A 27346-nucleotide genomic window follows, 5' to 3' on the forward strand; every position below is an offset into this window, starting at 1 on the left:
TCGATAATCTGGAACTAAGACATTTTTGTTTGAAAAATGACTCATACAATTGAGGTGCTAATTAATTTTCTATCACTTATATAAATGATAACCAACAATCAGTGATCTGAGGCCTGTAGTACGAAGCAGGATTTGCGGTTATCAAGTAAACTTCAGGTTCATCTCTAGGTTTTCCATCCTACTTAGCTGGTTCTCTTCTAACCATAAATCACCATGGCAACTTATGCTAAACTGCTCCAGATCAGGTGAAGTTCAAGATAAGAGATCAAAGCCAGTCACCAGTCCATTTACTGACCAATGAGATCACTGGAAAACCAGAGTAATTATTCTACAGCATCCCGAGTTTAGAGTAAAGCGCAGCAGCTATCGAGCTCAACAGTGACTGCACACTTTTAGAACGGCTCCAGTGCTGGAAGTGAATTTCAGATTCACTCACTTCAATGATGTTTCATAAAATCCGTATACAAAGTCTTTTTAACCTGCACATAGTATTGTTTCACAACCTCATAGCTGGAAAGTCTACCTTGGGTGGTTACGACATTATGGCTAATAATCAAAATGTTTCTTCAGATTATGAATTGGATTTTCACTTCCGTGGGCTGTTGAGCTCTTGTTGTCCACTCTGGATTTAAACAGTTTCTAAAAAAGAACAGAGGGAGAGTTTATCACACTAAATAAACACAAAGACTCATTAATATTAGAGCTTAAATTTATTTCAATAAAGATTATTGATTCCTGACAGAATCTCAGACAGTGTTTTACTTTCTCATTCTATCACTGCAGCTCAGAACAACACAAGGAGACAACAACGATAAATAGTAATAAAAACATAATGCTATCTCTTTTATTAGAACAATGATCCACACTGATCAATATTTCTCATGGGTATGTTGAACTCGCTTCGCTGTATAGGCCCCAGGTTTCTGTGAGATTAATTCACAGAGGCATTCTATGCTTTTCAATCTTAGCTCCATGGCATAGGTCATATCCAGCTCTAAGTCATCATATCTGGTTTCTTTTTGAACAGGGAATACTGTCAGCAACCTAATAATGATCCTTCCTCCCATTTGGGGGGCCATCCAGACGTTTCGTGAAGGCCTCGAGTTTCGTTACATCTGCTCTTTCCTTGGACTTGCAGGTTAGTCTGGTGAAACAACATAATTAGCTTTCTCTGCGTTTGTGCCTATTCTGAAGCAAATCAGTTCTATTTTTCATCGTATGGTGACTGACTACAGCCGTTGCAGTTGCAGTCTTAACTGCAGATCACCGTCACGTCATAATGCGAACACCCCCAGGATGTCTTGACCTTTGTGTTGTTGTGTCTCACCCAGCTGTTGGTGTTGGTTCCTGGTGCTTCCACATGACGCTGCTGTATGAGATGCAGGTGGGCCACAGTGCTACAGTGAAATTCAAATATTTCAATATAAACATCTCAAGTCCTTGCTGAAACTGCATGACTCAGGCTCATTTTTGGAAACATGAGGTCAAACATCTGTTTAATGCATGTAACGCTAAATTATAACAACATCCTGTAGTGACGCATCCATGTGTTTTCTCTGTATTCACATTTGCAGCTCCTGGACGAGTTGCCAATGATTTACAGCACGTGTGTCTTTGTCTACTGTCTGTAAGTAGAAAAAGCACTTTTTCGAGTCTGATGGTCACTGAGAATTGATATTTGTGCCTCTAAACTGAACCAGTGAATCCCTTGCTGATAATATGATACATTCGAAGAAAGTACAGTGTCATCTTCTTGTGGCTGTTGAGTGTACTGCATATAATGGATCAATTGATTCTCAACTGGACTTGTGTGTCTCTTTCCACTTTTTCCAGATATGAGTGTTTCAAAGAAGAGAACAGCATTAGTTTATTTCCTATCGCTTTATTATTAATCTTCAGTGTCTCAGTCACTGTGGTGAGTATTCACTTTCACTACGACATGATAATTTACAGTGTACCACATTAGAAATCAAACATAGCATCCGTCATGTCCTCCTGAATAGTTTCTGTTTAAATTCTGCAGGTATATTTACAGTGGAAGGAGCCGGTGTTTCACCAGGTAAGGGAGTGCTCTGTATTATGGTCACCTGACTCAGGTTTGCTTTTAGGGCTCAGCGTGTCCTAATGTAAGTCATTTTCACCTTGTGGAAACACTGAGCTTTCCAACATCGCATGCAACAGCTCATAGCATGCTGGTTGTTAAAGGTCATATAACATGAATATAGCAGCCTACAACCATTTTCCATGTAAATATGTCAGTGGTGTAATGGTAACCAGAGCAGAGAATGAAGTGTTAGCCAAGGAAACATTAGTTTCAGTCATAGACGCTGGTGCCAGTACGACACCTGGTGACCATTAATATTATATATATAGCCAATATCATAACTCTTAAATGTTCAGTGAAGTAGCATTTCATATCTAAGCAGATATGCAAAGTGCAACATTTTATCCCATGTTATATTGTAGTTTGTTACAGCTCAGTATTTGTCAAGGTGAAGCATTTTATTTATGTTTTAAAACGCATTCTGCTTTCACGCTGAAAAAAGTATTTTTTTTAAGTGACAAAACAAAATATGCCATAAGGGCCGGACATGGTGATAGTGAGCGAACTTGTAATGAGAGATTTACATGGTTGTATAACGTTTCTATGTAAATTAACCAGCATTTGTCCTGGTTACCCAGTGTCTGTACCTGCATAGTCTCACATTGTGTGTGTGAGTTGCTTAACAACAGTAAGGGCAATGTGACAAAGCTGCTTTTGTTTACTCTGCTGAGCTGACTTTGTTAACTGACAACAGTGCTCTATGGTGGTTCATACAGTAGCAAGACTGAGAGTGATCCTGATTGAGTGCATTCAGCTAACAAGCAGTGTGTGAATGTGTGAATTCAAATGGATAAATGAGGATCTTAAGACCTTGTGTGGACATGACTTGGGTGCAGAGCAACCAAAGGGTTTTCCTTTATTGCTCCAGATCACTGTCTACATCAAAACATGTACCCGGATGAAACAAGTGAAAATTAAAAGACAGTTTAAGCAGTATGACAATATCCAATATTTCACAAGAAAAAATGAAATTGAGGATTAAGAGACAAAAAAACATAATTTTGTATAACAAAAGTTCTCAGATTCATGTGGTTTATCACTTGGAGCTCTGCTGACCTGATGGTAATCAGTAAATAGTAGTTATTAGTGTTTTAATAATGGTGTCAAATAACTGCCCCTCCTTTTAGGTCATGTATGGTGCTCTGGTAGCCTGCCTAGTGATGCGGTCCATCTTCATTGTTACGTGGTAAGTTTTCCAAGAGGACCATTAAAATCGAAACCATTATCATATCAAAGAAACCGTTGTTCATTAATATTCTATGAAGTGACAACTTGCTGAAGGTTTTCTTTGTTGTTTCTGTTTGAATCGTAGGGTGTACCCCAGGTTCAGACCGTTGTGTTACACCTCCTTAGGTATCTTTCTGTTGGGATTCCTTCTGTGGAACATTGACAATATCTTCTGTGACTCATTAAGGTGAGGATTTGTGGTGTTCAAGGGTTTTATTTTAGGGTCTTAGATATTTTATTTTAGGTGCATGTTCCATGTTTAAAGATGTGGAGAATCTCATACTGTGGTAGATCATTTTTTTGTTCTGTCATTTATTTAATTTGCTGAGTCCACACTTTCCCTGTATCTCAGAGCCAGTAGACAAACGCTGCCTCCTGGTGTAGGAGTAGTAACACAATTCCATGCCTGGTGGCACATCTTCACAGGCCTGGGATCCTACCTGCACATACTTCTCAGGTAAATTTTGTATTGCAGTAGCAGGTGGTAACAGATTCAGTGAGTTTTATCATGGTGAGTTGTGTTCATGTACACTGAGCTCAAACGTTTTTCTTTTAGCCTGCAGTTCAGGTCAACCTACCTCAAGTACAGACCAAAAATAACGGTATGTCTAGCTCTTTGCCTTTGCAAAAATGTTAGCTTTTTTTATGGTCTCTCATCCCCCCCCCACCCCCCCCCCCCCCAACCATTTATTAATGCATGTCCCGTCCTCACTTTGTTCAGTTTGTGTGCGGAGTGTGGCCCACGTTGCACGTTGAACCACAAAAGATGAGCTGAAGTTAAGTGACGGGCAGCAGATTGAGGATGGTGACTGCCATAACCCACACACCACAGGGAGCTGCCAGTGTCCACTGCTGGGAGCTCAGCCAACATGCAGGGGGCAGGTGGACCCTGAGACACCACCCCAGAGCGCCTTTGGCTCTGCACTGTGGGGATTTTACTAAATACAGTATAGAACTGATTCCACTGTTGAGAAATGGAAGTTTTTTCATCAATCATAACTTATTAGACTAGCCTTTCTGTAACTTTATTGTTATTTGATTTGATTTGTTGTCAATGCAGACAGGATGTGTAGTGCACTGCAGTGGTAACTGTTGAAGGGGTAGCTCGATTTGGGAAGGGGCAAATAATTGATATTAGCTTATTTATTGTTGTCCAATCTGTGAATGTTTAAATCCTAAGTCTTAAGAAATTCAAAACTAAAATATAACTAAGACTATTGCATATGTGTAGTTGCGTAAGAAGTTGAGGGAGCTGAGTATCATTTTGTTTTTGGATGTGCTCACTACATATGGGACACACTAACTACCAGCTAGAATGTGAAAGTGGTGCTGTGTTATTGTAGCTCAGCTGACTTGAATGGAAGACCCGTATTCATTTGTTTGGCCTCAGGCCTCATCTTTTACTTGACATTGTCCAATCCAAACATGCAAGCCTGGAATTCTTAGTTTCTTTTTTTGTTGTTGCCAAAGTTGCTCTGGGATTCATGTCAAGTAATGTGTGAGTCAATATCTTACCTCATCATAAAGAAACAAACACATATTTAGAAATGCAGTGTTAACATGTAGTTTTTTTTTACAAAACATCATTGCACTCACTGTTCCTCTTGTTCAGGACCGGGTTTAATGCAAGCCGGTCCACCTTTTACATCTGTATACTTTTACAAGGCTCCACAGTCGTTAAAGTGACACAAGTTTATGGTCAATGAAGGACCGAGACCTTAGAGCCTCTTTTCAAACCAACTCATATTTTGTGTTGGGCTTGTGTCAGAATCACAGTGAGCCTCCATTGTGGATGTGTTAGATGCAGAGGACCAGCATCTATTGGATTTGATCAGGTATAAATAATGCAAACATGTAGAATTATCACGGGAAATGCATCGGGTCAGTGTGTCCATAGTCTGTTGCCAAGCCATTACCACTGGCCAGATTATTGCAGATTATGTGTTCAGCTAGCATCGAAGGCATTATGAGTGCACATGTTAATATCTGAAACCCACCTTATCAAAACCGGCTAACAAATATGAACTGTTTTAGAAAGAAAAAAAATCGAATCAAATTGTGGATATTAAAGGGACCAAATGCATGTGAATGATTGCATCTTGGAATGGGATACTAGACTGCCAGTTCCAGGAAGCTTTTTATCCCCTTCTTCCTCAATAGTGTCCCTATCTTATGGTTTCTTGATTTCAGTTAATAGTTTTGAAATACTTTTATCTACAATGGTAAGATAGGTCACCATCTCCCCAAAATACTACTCAGTTTTATTTATAATTTATTTTTGTTGTTTATTTATCTACACTGCGGCATCAAGATGAAGAGTCTAATGACACATACATACCTTGCAGAGGTGTGAAACAGTCTCTGACAGAGCCACTAGGTGGCAGTAATATCCATCTTATTTCAGACATTGCCAAGCAGGCCATAGTGCATTGACATACAACCTAGCTACTGAAAAAAACCTATCTTACCATTGCCTCAGTTTTCGTGTGCTGGATGTGTGGCATTAAATGAAGGGCTTTTTGTTTACAATATTTGTTTTGCTACTGTGAAATTATGGACATGTAGTGGTTAAACTGGAAGATGCACAAACTTATTGCTATATGGAAACCTTTGCATACTCGTGGCTTGCCAATCTGCTGTGTGCTGGTTTATCCTCTGAGACAACACAGTCGTTTGTCATTATGCATACAAGCCGTATCACTAACTCTGATATGTTTCAGTGTGTCAACTGCTTCGACCCAGTGTTACAAACATTCAAAAGCACAGAAGTACAACGTATGAAAGAGAAGTATTAACGTTGCTCAAATGTCAGTGTGGAAAACCTTCAGTGTATCTTATCACTGCTTATCAGCTCTCATAGAGGGTGCCTTATTGCTATCCCTGCAGTGTAATCCAAGATGCCTTGATGTTTGCCATAAACCATTCAAGTTGTCCCTTGTGTTTTGCCCTGTGCCCTCCCCCCGGGTATCAGCAGTGAAAGCATCAGGACGACGAGCAACGGCGTCTAAAGCAAAGTGTGTGCCTGAGTCTTTGGCCTTCCATTCATTTCACGTGTCCAGCAGCTTCGATACAGGCCGTTCTACTGATGTTAACTGTAGCTGAAAGCGATAATACTTGTGTTGATGCCAGAAGAGCATTTCCTTTTTTGTTGAACTTTAGTCATGTGCCAGTCTTTGATGATGCCCCATATTGTCGAATAAAAGAAAACGTTTCGGACAACTTGTCTACAGGAGAACTTTAATTTCTCTATCTTTGAAGCCAAACACTGTATCTCACTTCATATTTGTAACATGTTGAGGTTTTTTCTCTGCTCACAGCTCACAGTTTCAGCAATCGATGAAATACTATCATGTGACTCATTAATTCTTCACCTCTGGTTTTGTGCATGTTATTGTTGATAATATTGAGCTTGGGAGTTTGAGTTGACTCATAGAACTCGGAGGTGTGGCAGTCTTATATTGGCAGTGGCACAAACACTGCACACGGCCTCCATTAGAGACTCAGGGATACGAGCGGTTTACCTGCATTTGAACAGGGAAGGTATTTGTGGAATGTAGAGATTTGACTTCACTTTGGAGAAATCTGCAAGAAATGGTGGGGAGGGGAGTGATTGAACACCAGGTTACTTGTAACAGTGTCAGTTTGACCAATCGGAAAGGAGCTGCGCCGACGTTTTAAATACCTTACCATATGTCTGTGAGCAACATTCTGCATTTTATGACCTCCCAAAAAACAACCTATATAACCAATAATATTAGCATATCTATCTTAAATTAATTGCATTCATGCTAACTCCAAACACACATGCAAAATCATTTAGCTATGTAATAGCTGCTTGGTGTACGGATTGCTGGAACAGGATATTAAATTAGTGTTAGAGGGACATTTCTAGGCCCGCAAATCCTGCACCCCAGAGGGGAATTATAATTTTTTTTTGTTGTAATTATAAGTATCAGTCTGGTAGAGATCAAAACGGCGGTTGTACAACTGTCCTCTCTCTCTCTCTCTCTCTCTTCTCTCCTCTCACCCTCCTTCTGCCCACCTCTCCTCTCTTCCCCCTCTCTCTCCTCACCCCAAACGGTCGAGACAGATGATCGCCTGCAATGAGTCCGGTTCTGTCAGAGATATCTTCATGTTAAAAGGGAGTTTTTTCTCTCCGCTGTCGCCAAGTGTTTGCTCATTGTGGGATTTGTTGGGTTTTCCCTGTAACATTGTAATATTGACCTCACTGTGTTAAGTGCCTTGAGACAATGTATGTTGTGATATGGCGCTGTACAAATAAAATTGAATTGAATTGAATTTTCTCCCCTGGATTCCCCCCTCATCTGGTCCGACCCAGTTTTCCCGCTGATCTCTTAATTATAAATAAAAACCTGCTCTGATTAAGTTGACCTGCCTGCATGTCTTTGTCCACACCTGGGTTCACCTTAGACACCTTAAACTCCCACTTAACAGGAATCCCGACAGAAAGATACCCAAGGAGGTGTAACACAGCGGTCTGCGCCTGCCCTACGATTGATACAACAAACAATATCCTTCAGCAATTTTATGTTTTATGGTGGTGTACAAAGTTCATTTTAGAATTATCCTCCTTTCGAGTGCTGTGGCATGGAAAATGTTCACATCAAAGGTCAGTGATATTGGCACTTACTGTATGTGGCATTACAATATTAATGTAATACATTTTTCCTATAATACATCAATGCAAATAGTTGAGACAAGTGATTGAACCCTCATTTTACACATGCACATTCGTAGTCCACACACACACACACACACACACACACACATTGTTGTTGTGCTAGGTATAATTATGTCAGTTGCGAGCTTCCTGTTTCACAGAGTGACCAAACATCACTATCTTGACACAACATTACTCTGCAACCCACTTCCTGCAGGGTGTGAGTAAACTGTCACCAATTTAAAGAAGTACCGATCAGTACTGCGTGTACTGCATCAATGACTTAAAAAGGCCTATAAAAGGATGATGAAAACACTGTGGGCTGTCTGTGTTGAATATGCGTCAGCTAGACTTGTCATTCCAAGGGCTAGTCACTGATTTTCTCGTTAAGTCACTGAGTCCCTTCGTCAAATGATGTGGTCACAAGGAACTGGGATTAAAGCAAACAAAGAAAAAAATCTTAGAACGGAGGTGGTGGTTGTACCAGTTGGCTGGACAAGTTTCTATGTATGATTTAAGTTGTTTCATGAAGGTCTTGTATTGTTAATTATCTGGAAAAAGTTGTAAAGTGCACTTTTTAGCTGTATATTTTCACATTTGTATTTTGTATATTTTGTGAGGTGTGTGACATCTGCTGCTGTAACACTGGAATTTACCAGCTGGGCATCAGTAGTAGTAGATCTATCCATCCATCCATCCATCCATCTATCATTTGCTCTATGAGTCACAGCAACAATTTACTGCCACCTACTGATATGACAATACAATAATGAATCACAACGAAGAGACGGATTACGTGCTAGAATGTCGGTTCTGTGTTTTGTGCTCTCAAGTTAAAATCATATTTTTATCTACACAGATCTCACACTATCGAATATCTAATATCTAAATCTAATTAATGGAAATCTGTTGTAGCGACAGAGAATTTCAATTTCTGGGTACACTTTAAAGTTCAGCATTTCCGCAGCCTTTCATAGCTGTTCAAAAGAATTGCTGATTATACTTATTAAATTTGCCATTCTTGCCTTCTCATAAATGTATAATTTTTTTCATTTAATTAGCCATTTTTTCCAAGTCTGAATGAAGTGCCTAAATTGTAAGTCCCAACTTGTTAGTCTCAGAGTAATTTGTGATAAGCCAAGTCATCTTTCTGTTCATTGGTTTCTCACACACGCCAGCGCAAGCACGCGCACAGACACGCACACGTTACAGAGTAGTTCTCTTTGTTTTAAGCATATCTTGCATATCTTAAATGGGATAATTCAAACTGGGCTTTTGATTCTGATGTTCAGTACCATATATGCCTGTTTTGATAATGCCATAAAACAGTATGTGCACTGTTTCCCTGGGGAGCTGCATGCACTTCAATACTTCAATCAGCGATCTGATTTTCACACACACACACACACACACACACACACACACACACAAACACACACACACACACACACACACACACACACACACACACACACACACACACACTAACCCTAGCTCACACAGACATCTAATTTCTTTTCCCAGCTGAAACCACTTGTGGATTAGTGTGTTTGGATATTTGGTGTCATATGTGCCTGTTTAGCAGTACTAACTTTTAAACAATTTATTATTTCATCCTCATGTTGCCAAACAGGAGGAAATATCAATTATTTTAACAAGTTATGCCTTTCAATCTTTTCAAAAGGCTTTTCATTTCATTTCAGTTTCAGCAGTGCGCAAAAAGTAACGTGAACCATATTGTGTATGCATGCTGGAAAAAAAAGACATCATAAAGCGTAACTTTAAATCAAACCTAACTGTTGCAAGACAACAGCACATCATTCATATACTGTTACAGATTTTTCTTGGAAACAACAAATCCAGTTTTGGCCCACAGGGACAGTATGTGTGTAATAGTCTTAATGAGTGTCATTAGCAGGTTTTTCCCAGTGCCCCCACTTCCTTTGACTCAAAGTTTGTTGTACCTGCCGAAACTCCTGATTAGAATGTAACCAGTCGCTGAGGCTATGTTCCTGCTTAAGGTGTGTGAGACAGTCTCAATCTGAGCGATTCCTCATCCCACCTGAGATGACTCATGTTGGGAATGCCCAAGTTGCCGAGAGGCTGATCAGTTGAACGATAGCATATGCTGGAAACACTGCTTGTTCTGACATCACAGCTGAAGCTCTGGGCATTCTTTTCAGCAGTTGACATGGTTTTTTTTTCTTGCTTTTAAAGTGTTACCGTACATTTAAAGGTAGAATGGGTATACATTGATTGTTCATTGTATTTCACTTGCGCTTAATTAATTCCTTGTTTTCACTTGATTCCAGCTTTGGCTGCTGGCTGTATCTACTGTTATCTCAAGTGAAGACCTACAATGTAGGTTTTGTGTTAGTCGACTGTTCACACGGGATAGGACGGGCAAAACAGGAATTGTTTGTCACTTTCTCGGTGGATGTTAGAAAGGTGAATGTCCCTTTCCAACATGAGGATTTCCAGCTCTACCTCACCAGCATCCAAGTTGGATGCCGCACTTACAGTAGTTGTAGTTGCTCAGCAATACACGTCATGTTCACATGCATCAAACTCTTGTCCCAGTCTATAAGAGCAGAGTGCCCTGTCCAAAGCCCCACATGCAGAAGCATTGTCATTCAGCACTAACTGCACAGAGGGAGAGTGCAGCTTTCTGTAAATGCACTGAGAAAATGTTCACCTTGGCTTCAAAAGCATTTACATGTCGGAAACGGTATTACCTGTGCTTTGCAGTTTACAGTTCCAATGGTTGTTTTCCAGGGATGTCTGCAAAAAATGCACGGTCCAGTTCCCCCGCGGTGTCCTGACGCAGTGAGGCGTCCTCTGCTCTGGACTCCAGGGACCCTTTGATTTCACCCCTGCTGAGCCACTGGATTTCAGTGTGTCGCAGCAGGTCACCGTATTCAACTTGTCAGCTCCTCCAACATAACCTTAAACGACCTGTGTTGTTTAGCTTCGGAGCGGATGCTGACTTAATGATGGTCACAACCGGCATCATTACATGATCAAAGCCCGTCACATATGGCCGGCTGGTGAATGATGCAGTGGGGATGTAGAAAATGTAGGGAAAATCTGGGTCGCCTTTGCATGGCGCACTGGATGTTAAACCACCTGCACATACTCAGATCTGATCCAGCCGCACTGTTGAGTCCTCGGACATACCTGACACCCCTCTTGCGATTGTATTTGCCCCCAGGTCTAGAGCTCTAAATTAAGCTTCCGTTGCTGCTTGAGATTTTTTCACCGGCCTGGTGAAAAAAGGCCCAAAGCTGCCTTTACTCACAGGCTTTTTCTGCCCGTAATGAGGTACCTGGAGGGTAGTTAGCATAGAAGGCCTTGTGGCATGTACTTGAAGTGCGTCTCTATGTTGTGCCGCTTCGCCGTGGCCACTGTCGTCCCAAAAATAAGACATGTATGTTTACACCTATACGCTCTTTTCTTTCACAGTTGTAAAGAGGAACTCTTCCTCCCATTGCCGCCAAAGTGGTATGTTTTTCTCCATTGTTGATTGCATGGACTGTGGAACCGTTCGGGCCGGTAGGGCCCCCGGGCCCTACATACGTTTGAACATATGTGGGCCCCCCACCCACACAGAAAGCAATACATTCTGTTATCTAAAAATGTATTGGCTACATGTACATTGCTCCGTTTATCATACAGTTAGTTAACCAGAGAGCATTGCTAGATTATTGTACTGTTCTGTAGGGACTGTAAGCGCTTGTAATCCAATACACTTTTTGTGAAGGTCAGCGAGTATTTCCTAGTATGATGTTAAACTTATCAAAGAAGCAAGTGGGTGACTTACCGGCTGCCTTTGGGCGAGCAGATGCTCGTGGGCACCACTGTTGTGGGCTGTCATCATTTTAGCCTTTTAGTACACTACTCACTGGCTCGTACCTTGACATTTTTGGACAGCGGCCGGTAATCTTTCCAAGAGACCCGGCTGAAACTACATGGGACAGCACATTTGAATGATCTGTCAGAGCAAATCAGGTTGGCTGACTCAAGTCCCTACTTAAGAGGTACTTTTATAATTTTACTTGAATGTTTGTTTCCTTTGTACTTTTTTTTAAACTCTTCTCTATAGTCCTGATGGTTGTATCACTTATTTGTTTGAATGGCTGCCTTGGAAAGCACTTTGTGAACTGACTTTCCTTTTCTGCAAATTCAGCATTTATTCAGCTGTCTTCAATTTCTCTTTTCTCAACTTCTTTTTTCTTCTTTCCTTATCTTCTAATTAAACTTATACTCAACTGTCTCCAGCTTCTCTATCAATTATCCTAAATGATATTATTATTATTAATAATACTTATATTTAATATAGGAAAAAATAAAAGTATTATCATACTATGTCTGTCTGCATGTAGCCATTTCTGACATCCTGCGCAGTTTACTTTGATCTGGTCTGCTTTTCAGCCAGTCAGCATTTACTTTCAGCAGGAAAGTTGTTTTTTTTGTGGGAGAAATTTCAAAATATTGGGTATTTTAAGTCAAATGCTCATTCATCGGTGGCAGCCTTGGTTGATAACACAAGTGGCTTTGCTCTGCGTTATGGCATTATCAAATTATATATAATTGGTTTGTGATTGGACCGGCAAGATTTCTGCCGAAGGGAAATCACTTTCGAATGGAGGGGGTCCAGACCGTAGTCTGGCAGAGCAAATGAAATGAGCTACCAGGCCGAGGGGAGTTGAAGAAAGTCAAGTTAGAGGGACATATTGAGAACATTTTAGATTGAAAGTAAAACCAGGTGAGGAAAGCCGAGGATCCTGCTGAAGCGTGCCGCTCCTCGACCCAGCGTGGGGATTGTGCGTGCGTGCGTGGATGTACGCTCCCTGTATTTCTCTTTGTGTTTGACGTAGCACATTGCATAATAACATCAAAAGCATTCCATGGCGTCATGAGATCAAAGCCAATTTGTGAGAGATGAAATACATTTTGCACCCTTTGAAGTTAGATGGGAGATTGTATTTGCTTCACTCAGATCGTACACCCAATTCAGAGATTGCAAACACAATGGATGAAGACATTTCGGAACGCAGAGCAGACACTGTGCAGGACAACACAAATGCCAAAGAATCCAAAAGTGCAGAAAATAATCAGCGGACGTTTGTTGCCATGGTGACCCTGGAAGTCTTGGAGAAGGCCGGCGCAGTTAAAAGCTTCAGAGAGTTTAAGTGGGTCAAACACACACAACGTCTGGTAAACAAGACAGTGGAAGGACTCCCGCTGGGAAAAGCCCTGGACATGAGCCCCAAGGACGTGGCTATGAATGTGATAACTGAGCTTCAGGAGAAGTTTGGGAGGAAGAAGCTGAAAGTAATGCTGCTTCTAGAAGATCCCGGTGTGGAAGCTATCATAACTGAGTGCTTTCAATCGCAGATCATTACGTTCTCAGGAGTGCCTCGCTACGGCCTGTGTCAATGCACGGCTCGCACCTTGCGCATCTGCTTATTTGTTGGCGCGACCGTGATTTCCGGCGCAGCAGCATTAGCCACAGTTGTAACCCTCTTGTTAATGGTGATTTAAAAGCCGTCTCCTTCTCCTTCTCTCTCCCTCTCCATCGCAGTTCATGTATTATTCACCTTTATATCTTGTGCCATCTTTGAACAAGTGTAGTTTAAGTTTTAGAAGAAGTGTTCAACTTCTCTTTTCTGTCTTCATCTTCATCTTCTTTTTCTTTCTTCTAATTAAACTTATACTCCGCTTTCTTCAACTTCTGTCACTCATTGTTATTGTTGTTATTTATATTAATACCAACGTTAAATATCTGATTTTTAATTATATTGTTATATTATCATTATCATGGCAGGGCCCCAGACTAACTTTTTACATTGGTTGGCACCAGCACATAATTTAGGTGAACCACTGTGCAGTTTGGCACCGCAATAATACAACTATTATACCTTTACTTGACAGTTCCCATATACATTGGTCATTTCTTAACACATTATATACATGACTAAACAGGAATAAAGGTGCTTTTTCATGAGGATGATTTGGGACCTCAATTACTACCATAAATGGTTGCTCCAGTGTTAAATTTTATTATAATTTGCTGACTCCTCACTGCTTCAGTTTTCCGCTGCCTGGGGACAGATGTTATGGGAACATTATATTTCTTTACAAAAAACAACCTATAGTTGTCATTTTGGTTGCTCAAGAAGGAGTAGGATAACCTACAATGCCCGGTTTCACACATTATATTGAGGCTAGTACACTATAGGAATGGGTATCATTAAGATACTACTACTCTTTCCCACTACTACTCTGTACTAACAGTAATCTCATCGGATCTTTTTTTTTAAACAAAATTAAACAAATAAACAAAATGAGAAAAGAATGGAATGGACAAATGTTTTGTTACAATATTTAGAACAAATAACTAATATAAAATACAAGACACTGTGTTAAGTGATGGGACTATAGCCCGTCAGAGAAAAAAAGTAACACAACTCAATATCTACAGACAGAGTTACCTAAAGCCGTTGTAGAGGGTTGTAATCCTTTCAGTATGAACTGGGTCACAGTGAGTGTGGTCTCCATCGATTTTTGATGAAGTACAACCAGACTTCTGACTGGTTCACTATCTGCGCCATTGCCACTCAGAGTAGGTGTGTGAAGGGCAGTGAGAGCTGGCCCCACCCCCTGCACAGGCTCTGACACAGACACATCTCTTCTCAGGTTTGGAAAATTGTTAAATTCATCAAAGACAAATGCATTTCTTTGTTCAATACCCTTAGCAGCATCAATAGCGTCATGCAGGGCCGGAGTGGGGCCACTTTCCAGCCTGGGAGTTTCAGGCCCAAGACCGTCCCACTTTTCCCATGGTGGTGAATTAGTAAATTAAGCAGTTCAGCTCTTAGTATTGTGTAAGATTCTTCTGCAAGAAGCTCGAGATGGAAAAAAATGGTCTATCCCCCATACAAGACCGGGTTACAATTGAGGTCATTTAACCCAAGAGCGCTGATTTGGTCGGTCACACCTGAGGATGGTGATTCAGGGTGGTTCATCTTCTGTGTTTTCAATTTCTACATGTCAGAATTCTGCAGGGCCCCTCACATATTTTCTATGATTTTACACTTTTTAAGCTTTTAAATGCTGCATTTCATTTAGTTATAGTTAGGGTTGAATGGTGGTTAGGGTAAGGGTTCGGGGTCGAACCTATCAAAACGAACAATATATTTGTTGTAAAAAGCAAACAAGCACTGCAATAAAAAACACTTCACAACATTTATCTCTTTTCTGTCACTTTTCCGCCACATTTTAATATCTCCCTCTATCAGAGGAAAAGGAACATTCCTGACCAAAAACCCCCAGTAATGCTGGTTGCCAGCCGCCATTGAAAGGATGAAGAAGAATGTACAACCATGCATGTTGCGATCTCTTAGCACGGCCTCAACCATCGCTTGGTGAGACCAAGGACAAGTTTTAGTTGCACATGTGGTGACATCATGCATTGTCCTTTGATCTGCCCTGAATTTCAGCAAATCAGCATTCAGTGGTTTTCCCAGAGGCAGTGTACTGTACCATTGGAATATTAACTGAATGCTGATTGGTTGAAAAGCAGAGGAGATCAGAGAAAAAAGTGGCTGATATCACAGATTTGCAGCCAATCAGCATTGAGTGGGTGATGTCACCCACTGTACTTTCAACTGCTCTGTTTTTCAGCATCAGTATTCAGACAGCACTTTTAGAAGGAAATGCAAATTCATGTTTCAAACACGCACAGTCACACGGGCATGTTTTGACCAGGCACTGCACTAATCATACTGTAAAGGGAAGACATGACCTTTCACAGAGGCTATTTGGTCCAGAGTTCTCAAAGCATATGGTATTAAATTCATTAATTCAATTCAATATAATTAATCATTGACTGCAGCCAAGTTGCTGTTTAAAAATAATGTTAACACTGTTTTCTTAGCACAGAATATTTTAAACAAAATAAAAAACTTTATCTTTAACTTCAAAATTTATCAAAACTGGTTTTGATGAATTTTGTTTTTGCGACTGCCAGGCTGGTGATCTGGAAAAGCTGAAAGAACCAGATGCTGGGAGCAGGCTGGACTGATCCAGTCCTCTATCTGAGGGGATTGTTGGCAGCCTGTGAGAGTTAAACTTGCTTTTTTCAGACTGACCAACAACTTAGATGGTTACAAGGCTGTCTGGGGTGTCAGGCAGGTCCTGTGCTCGCTGCGGGAGGATGGCTCTCTGGTGATGACTTTTTAGTCAGTGTTACCATAATTATAGAGTGTGAATGAAACATTTCTTGTGTTGTTGCTTTTTTTCTATTTGTTTCCTTTTTAAAATGTGTCATAAATAAAGTTGTGTTAAATGTCTTGGCTGCTGTGTTACGTGTCTTTGCTACATTAGACACATTTATCCCCAGTAACATTATATTTGAGAATTTCCAAATGTGTCAGGATTCTTATCGGTGAAAGTAATAAAGGCTGCAACACAATAAATCATCATTTTTTTCACCATAGACAATAAAGTAGGCCATGAGCCATAGTGTCTATCTGTGTTCGAACCACTCAATTTTCTGCTGCTATAAAATATCACAGTAATATTCCATAACACTGTACACATGTATGCAAATCAACATTTTCCACTTGCAAAACATATGTGAATACACTCACACACACACACACACACACACACACACACTGTGTATCACTGTATCACAATAATGTATTGCACTTGTGCATTATAGTGAGATATTTGTAAGAAGCGAAACAGGAGAGTGACTCTCCCATAGTCCACGTGCAGGATAGGGCAGCTCTGCAGGTCCCATGAACCTTATAGGGGGGTTTCTTACCCAAGGTTAAGAATGCTGTAAAAATGTATATTGCTCAATCTGAATGCAAGACCAAATATGTTGCTGATAAGCTTTATGAATTTTTTGAGGAGACATTGAAGAAGACCCCGTTTTGCACAGAGCCAATGTGCACTTGTTGGGACAGGAGCAGTTAAACATAATCAACAGGTGGTCCCCACTGCAACTTTGCATACAGCCCTGTGTACTAGCAGCTGCATATCTCAAAGTCAGACTGACTCGCCGTGACTCCTGACAAACATGAAGATGCCCTGGCTGAGTCTTCTGACTCTTCTGATGCCTGGCCAGGCTCTCGTGACGGGCTTGCCTTTCCGAACCCCAGACCTGCCTTCACCGCCCCATGCTGTGCCATCTGAGGCTGACCTGGAGTTTGCAGACGTATTTGTCACGTTATACATGTTATTTGCTCTCAACAGGTATATACAGTAGCCCCTTTATCTCAGCCTGAGTGGTATATTAGTGATTTACTGAGTTCTGAGTTTTTTAACCTCACTGAAAGCACCCCAAACTACTGTGTACCTTGTCCACAGGTCCACAAATCTTGCTAAATGCTTGTAGAATTGTTTCTGTGCAGATGCCACAGATGCTATTTTTAATATGGCATTTTATCCCCATAAAAGTGTTATTATTCCTATTATTTTTCCACCAATGCATGACCAAAATATATTTTCAAGTTAAAGGACTAGTGTTTACTGTAAACACACTTACTACTTTTAATGCAGGTAAAATAATGTTCAAATCAGCCACCTGTCTGATATACTGCCCACAGTGAAACCACATCTGAAGTAGAGGGAGATTCGACTTTATCTTGTGTTAACAGATTTTCACTACACTACATTTATCTTTACCTATGTCAGCTGCTTTATGCATCTTAACAACCTGTACTCTCTGTACCATGAAACCCTTACATGGCTTCTGCTCCTGCCTAAGGTTTCAACCTTTTTGCTGTGGCAGCTCATGAATTTGGCCATGCACTCGGCCTGCCCCACTCAGCTGACCGTGGAGAAATCATGTACCCATCATCCAACTTTGGCCCCAATTATGAGCTGCAGCTCTCCTTCCACGATGTCAAAGACATCCAACACCTGTATGGTGAGTTTAGCTAGATTGAAAAGGATTCATTCACTGCTTGGATTCGGAAAGGTAGCTGATCCTTTTTTTTTTCAAACCAGCAAAATAGAAAATGAAAAACATCACATTCGTTATGGTTTCATTGTGAGACTGACCATATAAGTAGCTTAGCACAAAAAATATTGACAGTTTAGGTGTGCCGAGGAATAATGAGTAAACATGCAGCAAGTGCGTGGGAAACCAGCTCAAACAAACCACAGCATCCTGTTTCAAAGATTTCGTCATTCGTCCAGCAACGACAATTTTTATTTGGAAATCTAAATCTCTTAATGCTATCTCTGAAGATTTTATTTGATTTTACTTGAAAAGAAAATGTGAACATTTCAAAGTGCGGGGTCTTGTTTTCTTTGTAAACAAGGCACATTTCCTTCTTGGCTTGCCTGCAGGTATCAGTCCCAATTTCGCTTCATTATTCTCACAAAAGCCCCCTCCAAGAACACCTGATAAATGTGATCCAGATTTGTCATTTGGTGCTGTAACAGAGTTATAACAGGAGGTCCTGTTTTTCAAAGACAGGTAGGTAACTGTGCCAGTTTGTCTACATAATGAAGCCCGGCAGACAGACCTTATGTCTCTCTGGGGTAATGGTAATGGGAAAAAAACAATGTAACTTACTGTCCTTTCAGATTTATGTGGCGCAAACATCCTCAGTTTGATGGAAGAGGAATCACTCTGATCAACTGTCTATGGCCAAATTGTGTTCCTCCCTTCTTGGATGCTGTCTATGTGGATGTGAAAAGAATGTAAATGTGTTTTTCAAAGGTAAAATTAAAGACTATCCCAATAGACTATTTGAATGAAAAAACATATAAACTTGAATGGGTCGTAAAAAGGAAATATATTTGCAAATATGTGACAGTAGTGTTTGTGTTTCAGGCGATCAGTACTGGATGCTGAAGCAGTTGAAACTTGAGGAAGACTTTCCTGGAAACATCTCAGACTTGGGCTTCCCCTCCAGTATAAAATCTTCAGGTGCTGCTCTTCATTTCAGAAATGGCCGCTACACTGTGTTCTTCACCGGCCACGAGTGCTGGAAGTATGAAAGATGATACCGTTTCCCACAGCCCTTTCCTCATTTCCAGACTTATTGTTAAGCTAAGCTTACGACCTGCTGGCTGAAGTGTTTTACTAAATGGACAGATATAAGAGTAGTATGGATCTTCTCATCTAAGTCTAGGCAGGAAAGCAAACAAGTATACTTTCCTGTACACATTTTATATGGTAAAGTAGTGCATGCAATGCTTATCATCTGTAATGAAATGTAGTGTAAAGTGCATTAGGTTTATAGTTAATCAAAGGCATTTCTTTTTCTAGATAAACAGACTGACTGGCAATAGTACATTCACAATTAATCTCCAGAATTTCATCAGGCACACATTCTAATGAAGTTCATGTACTTAGTGGTGCGTTAACTATTAATATGATGCCACAGTTATCTAATGCTATTGAAAAATGCTCCCATTGCTATCTATTACACCAGATTACTTCTTTGTTATGTGTTGATGTAATTACAACTTATGAATTTCCCGTGTGAGTAAAAGAGAAGGGCGTGTTGTCACCTGTGTTTCCTATTTCTCATCCAATGTGGGTTTAAATTGTTCAACCATGATGCATTTACTGGTGTCATGAGACACACCTGGCTGGGGAGTACATTGTAACCGGCATGCAGGACAACACATAGACAAAGTTCTACCCTTTCAGTGAGAAAATACATTTCACAACAAAATGATTGCTCTCCCTGTCAGTGTCCAATATTAGGTAACACTAACCACAATGTATCTTTCCATTAACAGTTGCATTTAGATAAAGCGGTTATGGATTTTTACAGACAAATCACGAAGCTCCTCCACCAGGTGAAAAAGCATTTAAAATGCCTATGCAGTACAGCAACCATATATTTGACAGAATTAACCGATTTGATTTTTTCATCAATTCAATGGAAGTTACAGCAAAAAAGATCTAGTTTCCCATAATTGACTCACATTAATACATGCAATGAAAAGGCTGCTTGACTTTTGTCAAGCAGCCTTGAATGAAGTGAGATGACATATCATTGGCAACGGGGATTTTATGTTGACGTGACACATCATGTCTGTGCTTGTTTACAATGCACTGTGATGTCATTACCTTGGACGAGGCAACAATAGCGTCAGCATGAGAGCTGGAGAAGAGAGTCTATGACTCAAGGGTGCAGCTATTGAAGACAGTAAACTAAGGAGTATCATTCAAAAAAGCACCCAAACAAAACAGTCAAATTAAAAACAAGATCACCATGAGGTTCATTTAATAGTGCTTCTGGAGCTTTTGGTTGTATCATGTTTCTAAACAGATGGAATTTGGATATTTTTTTTGTTACAAGGTATTTTGTCCCCGTATTCTGATTCACATACAGATGCAAATACAGATTTTAAAATATATATTTTTAAATATATACATGTGGTTAGACAGGGACTTATTTTGATTCCTCATGTAAAACATGTGAATTTGTTTTAATCAATATGCAGTGTAAAGTGCACAACCACTGTCTGTGTCATCTGAATTAAAGAGTTTGTTTTGAGCAAAGTCTGACTTCCTCTATTGTCCATTGATGGAATATTTTCTGAGTCACTGACTCTAGATCCTAGTTGCTCAACATGGCCAGTCCTCAGACTATATAACAGCAGCCTGGCACAGTAGAGTTATATCCAACAGGGAAACATGAAGACTTTCAACCTGAGCATTCTGCTGAGCCTGGCAGTTGCAGTTTACTGTCTGCCAATATCACAGGTTACTGAGCAAGATGAGAGTTTTGCAGAGGTATGTGTGCTTGCTTTGCTTCTTTGTGCATGTCTTCTATTTTTTCCATTTTTAGTCTAGTACAGCTGATGTATCGCGTATCAGTATCAAGTATCAAGTATCAAGTATCCAATTCTTGTTTTCTCTTGCAGAGCTACCTGAAGAAATTTTTCAACCTAGCAGAGGACAGCAACCCAACTGTCAGACGAGGGATCAGCCCGATGACCAAGAAGCTGGCTGAGATGCAGAGATTCTTTCATCTCCGGGTCACCGGGACGCCGGACCCTGACACCATTGCCATGATGAAGAAGCCCCGCTGTGGCGTTCCAGATGGCAAAATCGCCCGTTTCTCCATAACTGGAAGCAACTTCAAGTGGGGGGGAAACAGCCTTACCTACAGGTGAATGACCAGAAGAATGCGTTAGAAAACTAACTTTTAGGAAAACATGTGGCAATATGAAGTATAAACTGGTGAATGATTAGAAGAGAGGATGTGTGAGCCAGAGTAATTGTTTTGAGTCTATATAATAACCCTGTTTACTACATTTCTGTCCCACAGGATTGAGAACTACACACCTGACATGGCCAGATCAGAGGTGGATGACTCCATAGAGAGAGCGCTGCAGGTTTGGGCCAAAGTCACTCCCCTGAGGTTTACAAGAGTCTACACTGGCACTGCTGACATCATGATCTCCTTTGGGCGCCAATGTGAGCACAAAAGAAACAGAGCTGTTTCCGAGTACTCTCCCTCTCTCTCTCTCTTTCTCTCAACCTAGAAACTTAATTCAAACATCAAAACGTTCACCTCAAGGAAGACATTCTGGCTTGCATTCAACTTTTTCATAACTTTCGTACTTTTTTCGCAATCGCAATCGTTACCATTTCCAACTTTTCCTACTCTTCATGCTCGTTCAGCTTCTTCATCCATATTCAAGCCAGCAATCCCGTTTAGCGTCAGGCTTTCAACAACCAGCATTCACACCACATCTCTGCAGAAACTGCCTTTTCTAGTTTTATTTTGTATGAAGTTGAGAAAATCTGATCTGAATATTCTCTCACTCAACAGCTCATGGAGATTATTACCCCTTTGATGGCCCTGATGGCACTCTTGCTCACGCCTTCGCCCCAGGTCCTGGCATCGGAGGAGATGCTCATTTTGATGAAGACGAGACCTTCACCTTCCGCTCCGATGAAGGTAAATTTGCTATTCAGGCAGACATTGGTGTTTTATTTTACTTACTACTCTGCAGTGAATGTGACGTGATTTAACTGAGAGGAGCTGTAACTCACCTGTAAATCTGTGTCTTCTGCTGTAGGCTACATCCTCTTTTTGGTTGCTGCCCATGAGTTTGGACACTCCCTGGGCTTGTCTCACTCTAATGATCCTGGTGCGCTCATGTACCCTGTGTACACATACAGTAACCCTGACACCTTTGTTCTGCCTCGTGATGATGTCAACGGCATCCAGTCTCTCTATGGTTAGTACTAACTGGCTGGACAATTGCTATCTGCCAACACTTGGCCAAAATCCATGATGAAGGACTTGCTGCATTAACATCAGTGAGTTCACATGACTTCAATGCAATGTGATACTGGTTTTATTTAACCTACAGGTCCAAACTCTAAAAAGGATCCTAATCCTGGACCAACATCACCCACCACCCCTGATGCCTGTGATTCAACCATGGTCTTGGATGCTGTCGTCACCCTGAGAGGAGATTTGTTTTTCTTCAAGGACAGGTATTAAAGACCTTGGATGCTCAAATATCTGAATGCTGAAGTTTATTGAGAGTTGTCCTTCAACCATGAACAGGCAATTGAACTTATTTATGTTTGTGTGTGTGTGTGTGTGTGTGTGTGTGTGTTTGTGATCTCAGATTCTTTTGGCGTAGCTACCCTCAGAGTGCCCAAGCTCAGCAAAGTCTCATTACAAACTTCTGGCCCAATGCCCCTGTCAATATCGATGCTGCTTATGAAAGCCAACACTTAGACAGGGTCCTACTCTTTAAAGGTATGTGTTCTCTGTGTCCACCTAATGTTCCAAACGCACTGCTTTCAATTCTATCATTTATCATTACTTACATTAACTAAAAAATCCTTTCTCTTCATTTTTCTTCTTTACAGATCGCAGAGTGTGGTCTTTCAGTGGCTATGATCTTGCACAAGGCTATCCAAAGTCAATTTCCAGTTTTGGTCTGCCCAAAACTGTGGAGAAAGTCGATGCTGCTCTCTATGACGTGGACTCTGGCAAGACTCTCTTCTTTGTTGGCAGTAATTACTACAGGTATGTACAAATCACGTGACCTCCAATTAGTCAAGGTGACTGATTTATGTATTATGTTGATGAAGATTTCTAAATGATGGTCATTCTAATAACCATATATGTTCTTTCAGTTATGATGAAGCCAAGAAAACTATGGACCAGGGATTACCCAAACCGGTGGATCAGACCTTCTCTGGACTGACCAGCAAGGTGACTGCAGCTTTCCAGTACAGAGGTGAGTGGCATTCAAGCTCTTTCGTACGTTTCTGAGACAAGACTTCAGGATTTACCCGAAACAGGAACTAACATGTAACATTTGTGTTCTGCAGGTTTTACTTACATCTACAGTGGACCCTTTATGTTTGAGTACAGCATGAGGAGCGGCAGGTTGTTCCGTGTGCTCAGTAACAGCTACTTCTTACCCTGCAATAACTATTAGCCCAGTTTACTATAGGCTGTTAATGTAGCTCATCTGAAAGACAATGAAGGCAACAAGTTGAAAATTGTCCATAATATCTAATGATATATTTTATAATATATATATTTTTTTACACGTTTACTGGTATAGAGAAAAGCACCTTTTCACAGCATTTTTTTGATTTTGTAAACACTGTTTTAAATTAATTTAACATTAGATCATATTTATTTTATTGATGCAATATTCACTGTTTTATTATTGCAGTTGTTATTTTTGTTGCTGCTTTAACTTTGTGTTTGATGAAGTTTTTGAAGTTGCATGTATGCAAATTGTTCACAAAAATGTGACACAGTCAAGATTCATTTGTACATGAATTAGCAAATAAAATTGTTACAATACATTTACATTTTTGGTGATATTTTGTATGTGGATCCTAAGATAATGTAATCTTTGCCATGGTAAAATATATTGGCAATTTAAAACCCAATATACATTAATAAATGGAATCTGATATGCTTAACAAAACAATCATAACACTTGAAAGAAGAACATTAAAGCACATATAAACAGTGGCGGAGCCAGGGAATTGCACCTCCCCCCCAAAAAACCCACACGATTGCAAAGAGCCTCATGTAACATTCAATAAGTCACCTTTTGTAGACTCCTTTGAATGGTTCAGTGTTTCCCAAAGGATTCCCGAGAGAATATGGTGGTGGACGTCAGACGCTGTAGGAGGATCCGGGGGCATGCTCCCCGGGAAGAAAATTTTGTAAATTTCATAGCTAAATCCATCAATCTGCTGAAGTTTGATATCAATTTAGGAGGTTAGATCTGTGAAGAACTTTATACTCTTGTAAACAATTGTGTGCTGCTGGAAGAGATTATTTTCTTGAGGATATTTTGATGTATTAGATGATTTTTCCTCAAACTTCTAAGACCATAATTCTGTATGATTTTCATTTATTTATGTTTTGTGCTCATCAAAGAAATGAAGATAATTTTCAGACATACATTTTATATATAAGGGCAGCATAATGTAATGTAAATTGTCTCTCCACTGCTGGAGACATTTTACTAATCTTGCAAGAAATCTGTCTGTCACACACTTGATGTTTACGGGCCACGAGAGTGCAGTGTTGAATTTGGACATAGTTTTAGTATTTAGTATTTTGTCAATGTTACTACTAGTGCTGTCAACATTAACACGTTGATCTTTGCGTTAATTGTGAATTTTTTAACACGATAAAAAATTTCACGGCATTGACCTATTTTGTTTATTTCCTGTGGCGGCGGACGACGTGTGCCGCATAACCGTTAGCCATTAGCCATCCTGGCTAAAGATAGATACGGATAAGGAAGGAGTTTAAGGAGTTTAAAGTATGTTTTATTGGAAATCTGTAGTTCACAGGAGAGAATCTGTTCTCAAAAGTTAAAAAGATGCTATTAAACAATAGTATTTGAATTTAAATACTTGCTTTGTGTTGATTCTACATTAAATCCATCACTTTCCATTTAAATATCCATTATTACAAACTTCGGTCTTAACAAAAAAATGTGATTAATCGCAATTAATTAATGAGTTAATTCTTTTAAATTGATTGACAGCACTAGCTACTACATAAGTTTGTCCCCTCCCGCTTGCCATAAACCGGGTGATATGTCCCGATGCACATGGCACTGTTATTGTGGCATGCTACCTGAAGTGAGTGAATAAACGTGCGTCAACGATCAGCGAATCGGGATCCATTTATTCAACAGATTTAACCTTGTGCCAGAGGGCAAACATTACAATAGTTATTACCATGGAACATTTTTAATAAACAGCTGATCATGGTTCTGTAGCAGCTGCGGCCGGGAATCATCAACGAGAGACGTTGGCAATCACGACAACTGTGTGTTGTTCTCCGGTTCACGGTTCTGTCTGAGTTGAACTCTGAATAATCAGGTGAACTGCAGTTTGTGGCGGCTTCAGAAAACTGAGGACTGAGTCCTGCACAGCGCGCTTCAGCCCCGTGGATCCCAGAACGCCATACTGATCTGTGCAGCCTCACTGGGGATCGTCACTTCTACCTGGGTCTCTCTCCCCGACCGGTCGTGTGTGTCCTCGTGCCGGAGCACGGCACGAAAAGCCATTGCATATAAACACATACAACTGGTAATACTACACCGATCGAAAAAAATGGAACAAATTTTTACCCGATATATAACCAGGAGGGTAAGGATGTCAAAGTAAACACGTTATTACCTCTTACTGGTGTTCAAAGGTCAATGTCAATAAACATTTGGTCCGAAAAACATATTTTCCAAAATATAACAGGGCTACAGAGACAATGTATTTCTGATTCATCCTGAAGATTATTGTGTAGATTATTTTAAGTGATATCATGAAAAAGTTAAAAAGAAGACACCACTAAAAAAGCTTATATAGGTCGCAAAAATCAATTCTGATCATGTGGTAGAAATGACATCATGACATCACTACACAGGAACAAATAAAGTTGCCACTAAGAATTTTAAAAAGATTTGAGAGGAAGGTGGTGTGGTGGACTTTCCAGCAATGTTGGCTCCTCCAGCTGCCAACGCCTGAAATCCTACTGCTCTAGGAAACAGCATGTGATCAATGTACAATTAATCAAGCTGTTATACCCATCATTGGTGCTGGACTTGTTTGTGTGAAAATGTTATCTGATCAACTCAACATGCATCCCTGCGGTCTAATAGTCAATTTTTGTTAGGAAGGTTTCTCACTGAGTGAAATGACCTGGAAGTATTTCATCGGCAGCCATGGTAACAGCTTGTCGAATTCTTTAAATGTAAGGAGAGGTGCTTCAATGCTTCCTTTCCCATCTCCTTTAGGGTACACTGGACCTTCCTATGCTAATGAAAAGGAGAAATAACCGCCCCGCAATTCATTGCGGCAGCAATATTTAAAGTGACGCGCCATGGACAAACTTAAACTGTTAAATCCGAAGAAGAAGAATATGAAGAGTGTGAATATGACCGAGAAGGGATGCAAGTCATCATGTAAGTTACCATGCCTATGAAGCATTTCCATCTCATGCCATATGGTGATCATGTGGATTAATATGAGTGGACAGGAGCGTGAGCAAACATTTTCAATGTGACAACCTATTCCTTTTACTTTTGTAGCCAATATTATTGTTTTTATTTCAATTCCAACCTTGGTAATAAATAAATATTTTTCGCTGTGTCCATGTTTAGCCTGCATGAATCAACCAGCTAAGAACGCACAGGGTGGAATAGCCTATAAGATGCGCTTTTTGTAGTCCATCTTTGGAAATGTGTAGTTTCACCACGGCAGACACACGTCAAAAACATCGACCGTCGCATAATTATGTAGCATAGTGTTAGTGTAGTCGGAGTCTCTTAGCGCCGCTGTTGGCTTTTCAATTGAGGTGAAGGAAAAGAGGTCAGGAAAAAGAGCTATGACTTTCGGAATCCACCACACCTTTATTTTCAGTGGTAAAAAAATTTAAAGCATCTGAACAATTTGTTTGGTGCTTTAATTTAAGTAACTCTGAGACATAGGGAATCTTAATAACAGCTGGAAAATGGAGATGCTCTAAGAATATTGTACATCCAGCAGTACATACATACCTTCTCCCAGAAGTGAAAAAGTATCAGATGTTTTGTGCAGCGCAGACCCCATCCATGTGCTGCAGCATAAACTGACTCAGAGCTTTCGTCATTTGACTGAAACTTAACAGGAATTAGTCACAACAATAAACCTAACTGTTACACAATGAGTTAAGTTGCACGGTATGATGAGTGAATACCAGTGGTATCCTCAAAACCTCCAAGACCTGTCATAAGGACTTTGTAATGGCAATGGTCTGGTTGATTTAAGCTGAGATAACAGGGATTGTGTTGAAGAC

The 27346-nt window shown here is 40.3% G+C and overlaps 2 protein-coding genes and 2 long non-coding RNA genes across 7 annotated transcripts in view; 3 read left to right on the forward strand and 1 right to left on the reverse strand.

Moving 5' to 3' along the window:
* The window catches only part of acer3 (alkaline ceramidase 3), a 9187-nt gene extending 2637 nt beyond the window's left edge, over positions 1–6550 (forward strand). Inside the window, exons 1-11 of one of the 3 annotated variants that reach the window (XM_035625893.2) lie at positions 1–818; positions 1028–1138; positions 1332–1384; positions 1575–1627; positions 1834–1915; positions 2024–2059; positions 3232–3290; positions 3417–3518; positions 3684–3788; positions 3888–3933; positions 4053–6550. The exon at positions 1–818 is cut by the window's left edge and continues 1174 nt beyond it. In XM_035625893.2, the coding sequence (XP_035481786.1) occupies positions 1051–1138; positions 1332–1384; positions 1575–1627; positions 1834–1915; positions 2024–2059; positions 3232–3290; positions 3417–3518; positions 3684–3788; positions 3888–3933; positions 4053–4106 (678 nt within the window). In that variant the 5' untranslated portion in view covers positions 1–818; positions 1028–1050 and the 3' untranslated portion in view covers positions 4107–6550. Of the gene's footprint in view, positions 819–846; positions 886–1027; positions 1139–1331; positions 1385–1574; positions 1628–1833; positions 1916–2023; positions 2060–3231; positions 3291–3416; positions 3519–3683; positions 3789–3887; positions 3934–4052 lie in introns of those variants that run through there. The other 2 variants (XM_035625892.2, XM_035625891.2) reach the window with 2 other exon arrangements.
* Positions 6551–7563: 1013 nt separating this feature from the next.
* On the reverse strand, positions 7564–12973 carry LOC118300954. Of its 2 annotated transcripts, none has more exons than XR_007030320.1 (4): positions 12376–12973; positions 11833–11976; positions 10748–11416; positions 7564–7840 (listed from the first exon to the last, which is right to left on the reverse strand). It is a non-coding gene; the product is annotated as an uncharacterized LOC118300954 (long non-coding RNA). The 2 variants fall into 2 exon arrangements; XR_004790190.2 differs by having other exon boundaries at positions 12091–12972.
* Positions 12974–17934: 4961 nt separating this feature from the next.
* LOC118301649 lies at positions 17935–19552 on the forward strand. The gene is made up of 4 exons (XR_007030404.1): positions 17935–18006; positions 18381–18510; positions 18621–18756; positions 18871–19552. It is a non-coding gene; the product is annotated as an uncharacterized LOC118301649 (long non-coding RNA).
* Positions 19553–20638: 1086 nt separating this feature from the next.
* On the forward strand, positions 20639–23850 carry LOC118301207 (collagenase 3). Its single transcript, XM_035626482.2, has 10 exons — positions 20639–20790; positions 20922–21169; positions 21329–21477; positions 21836–21964; positions 22086–22247; positions 22383–22509; positions 22647–22780; positions 22894–23053; positions 23164–23267; positions 23362–23850. Exons 1-10 carry the CDS (start codon positions 20692–20694, stop codon positions 23469–23471), a joined length of 1422 nt encoding a protein of 473 aa, XP_035482375.2. The 5' UTR covers positions 20639–20691; the 3' UTR covers positions 23472–23850.
* Positions 23851–27346: the final 3496 nt, after the last annotated feature.

This window comes from Scophthalmus maximus, chromosome 2, assembly GCF_022379125.1.
Source record: "Scophthalmus maximus strain ysfricsl-2021 chromosome 2, ASM2237912v1, whole genome shotgun sequence".
NCBI classification, from domain to species: domain Eukaryota; kingdom Metazoa; phylum Chordata; class Actinopteri; order Pleuronectiformes; family Scophthalmidae; genus Scophthalmus; species Scophthalmus maximus.

Coding starts and splice junctions, on each gene's coding strand:
- LOC118301207 (XM_035626482.2), top strand. CDS start 20,692: ATGAAGACTTTCAACCTGAGCATTCTGCTGAGCCTGGCAGTTGCAGTT. Junction 21,170..21,328: donor GGAAACAGCCTTACCTACAG/GTGAATGACCAG, acceptor TCTGTCCCACAG/GATTGAGAACTACACACCTG. Junction 21,478..21,835: donor GATCTCCTTTGGGCGCCAAT/GTGAGCACAAAA, acceptor CTCACTCAACAG/CTCATGGAGATTATTACCCC.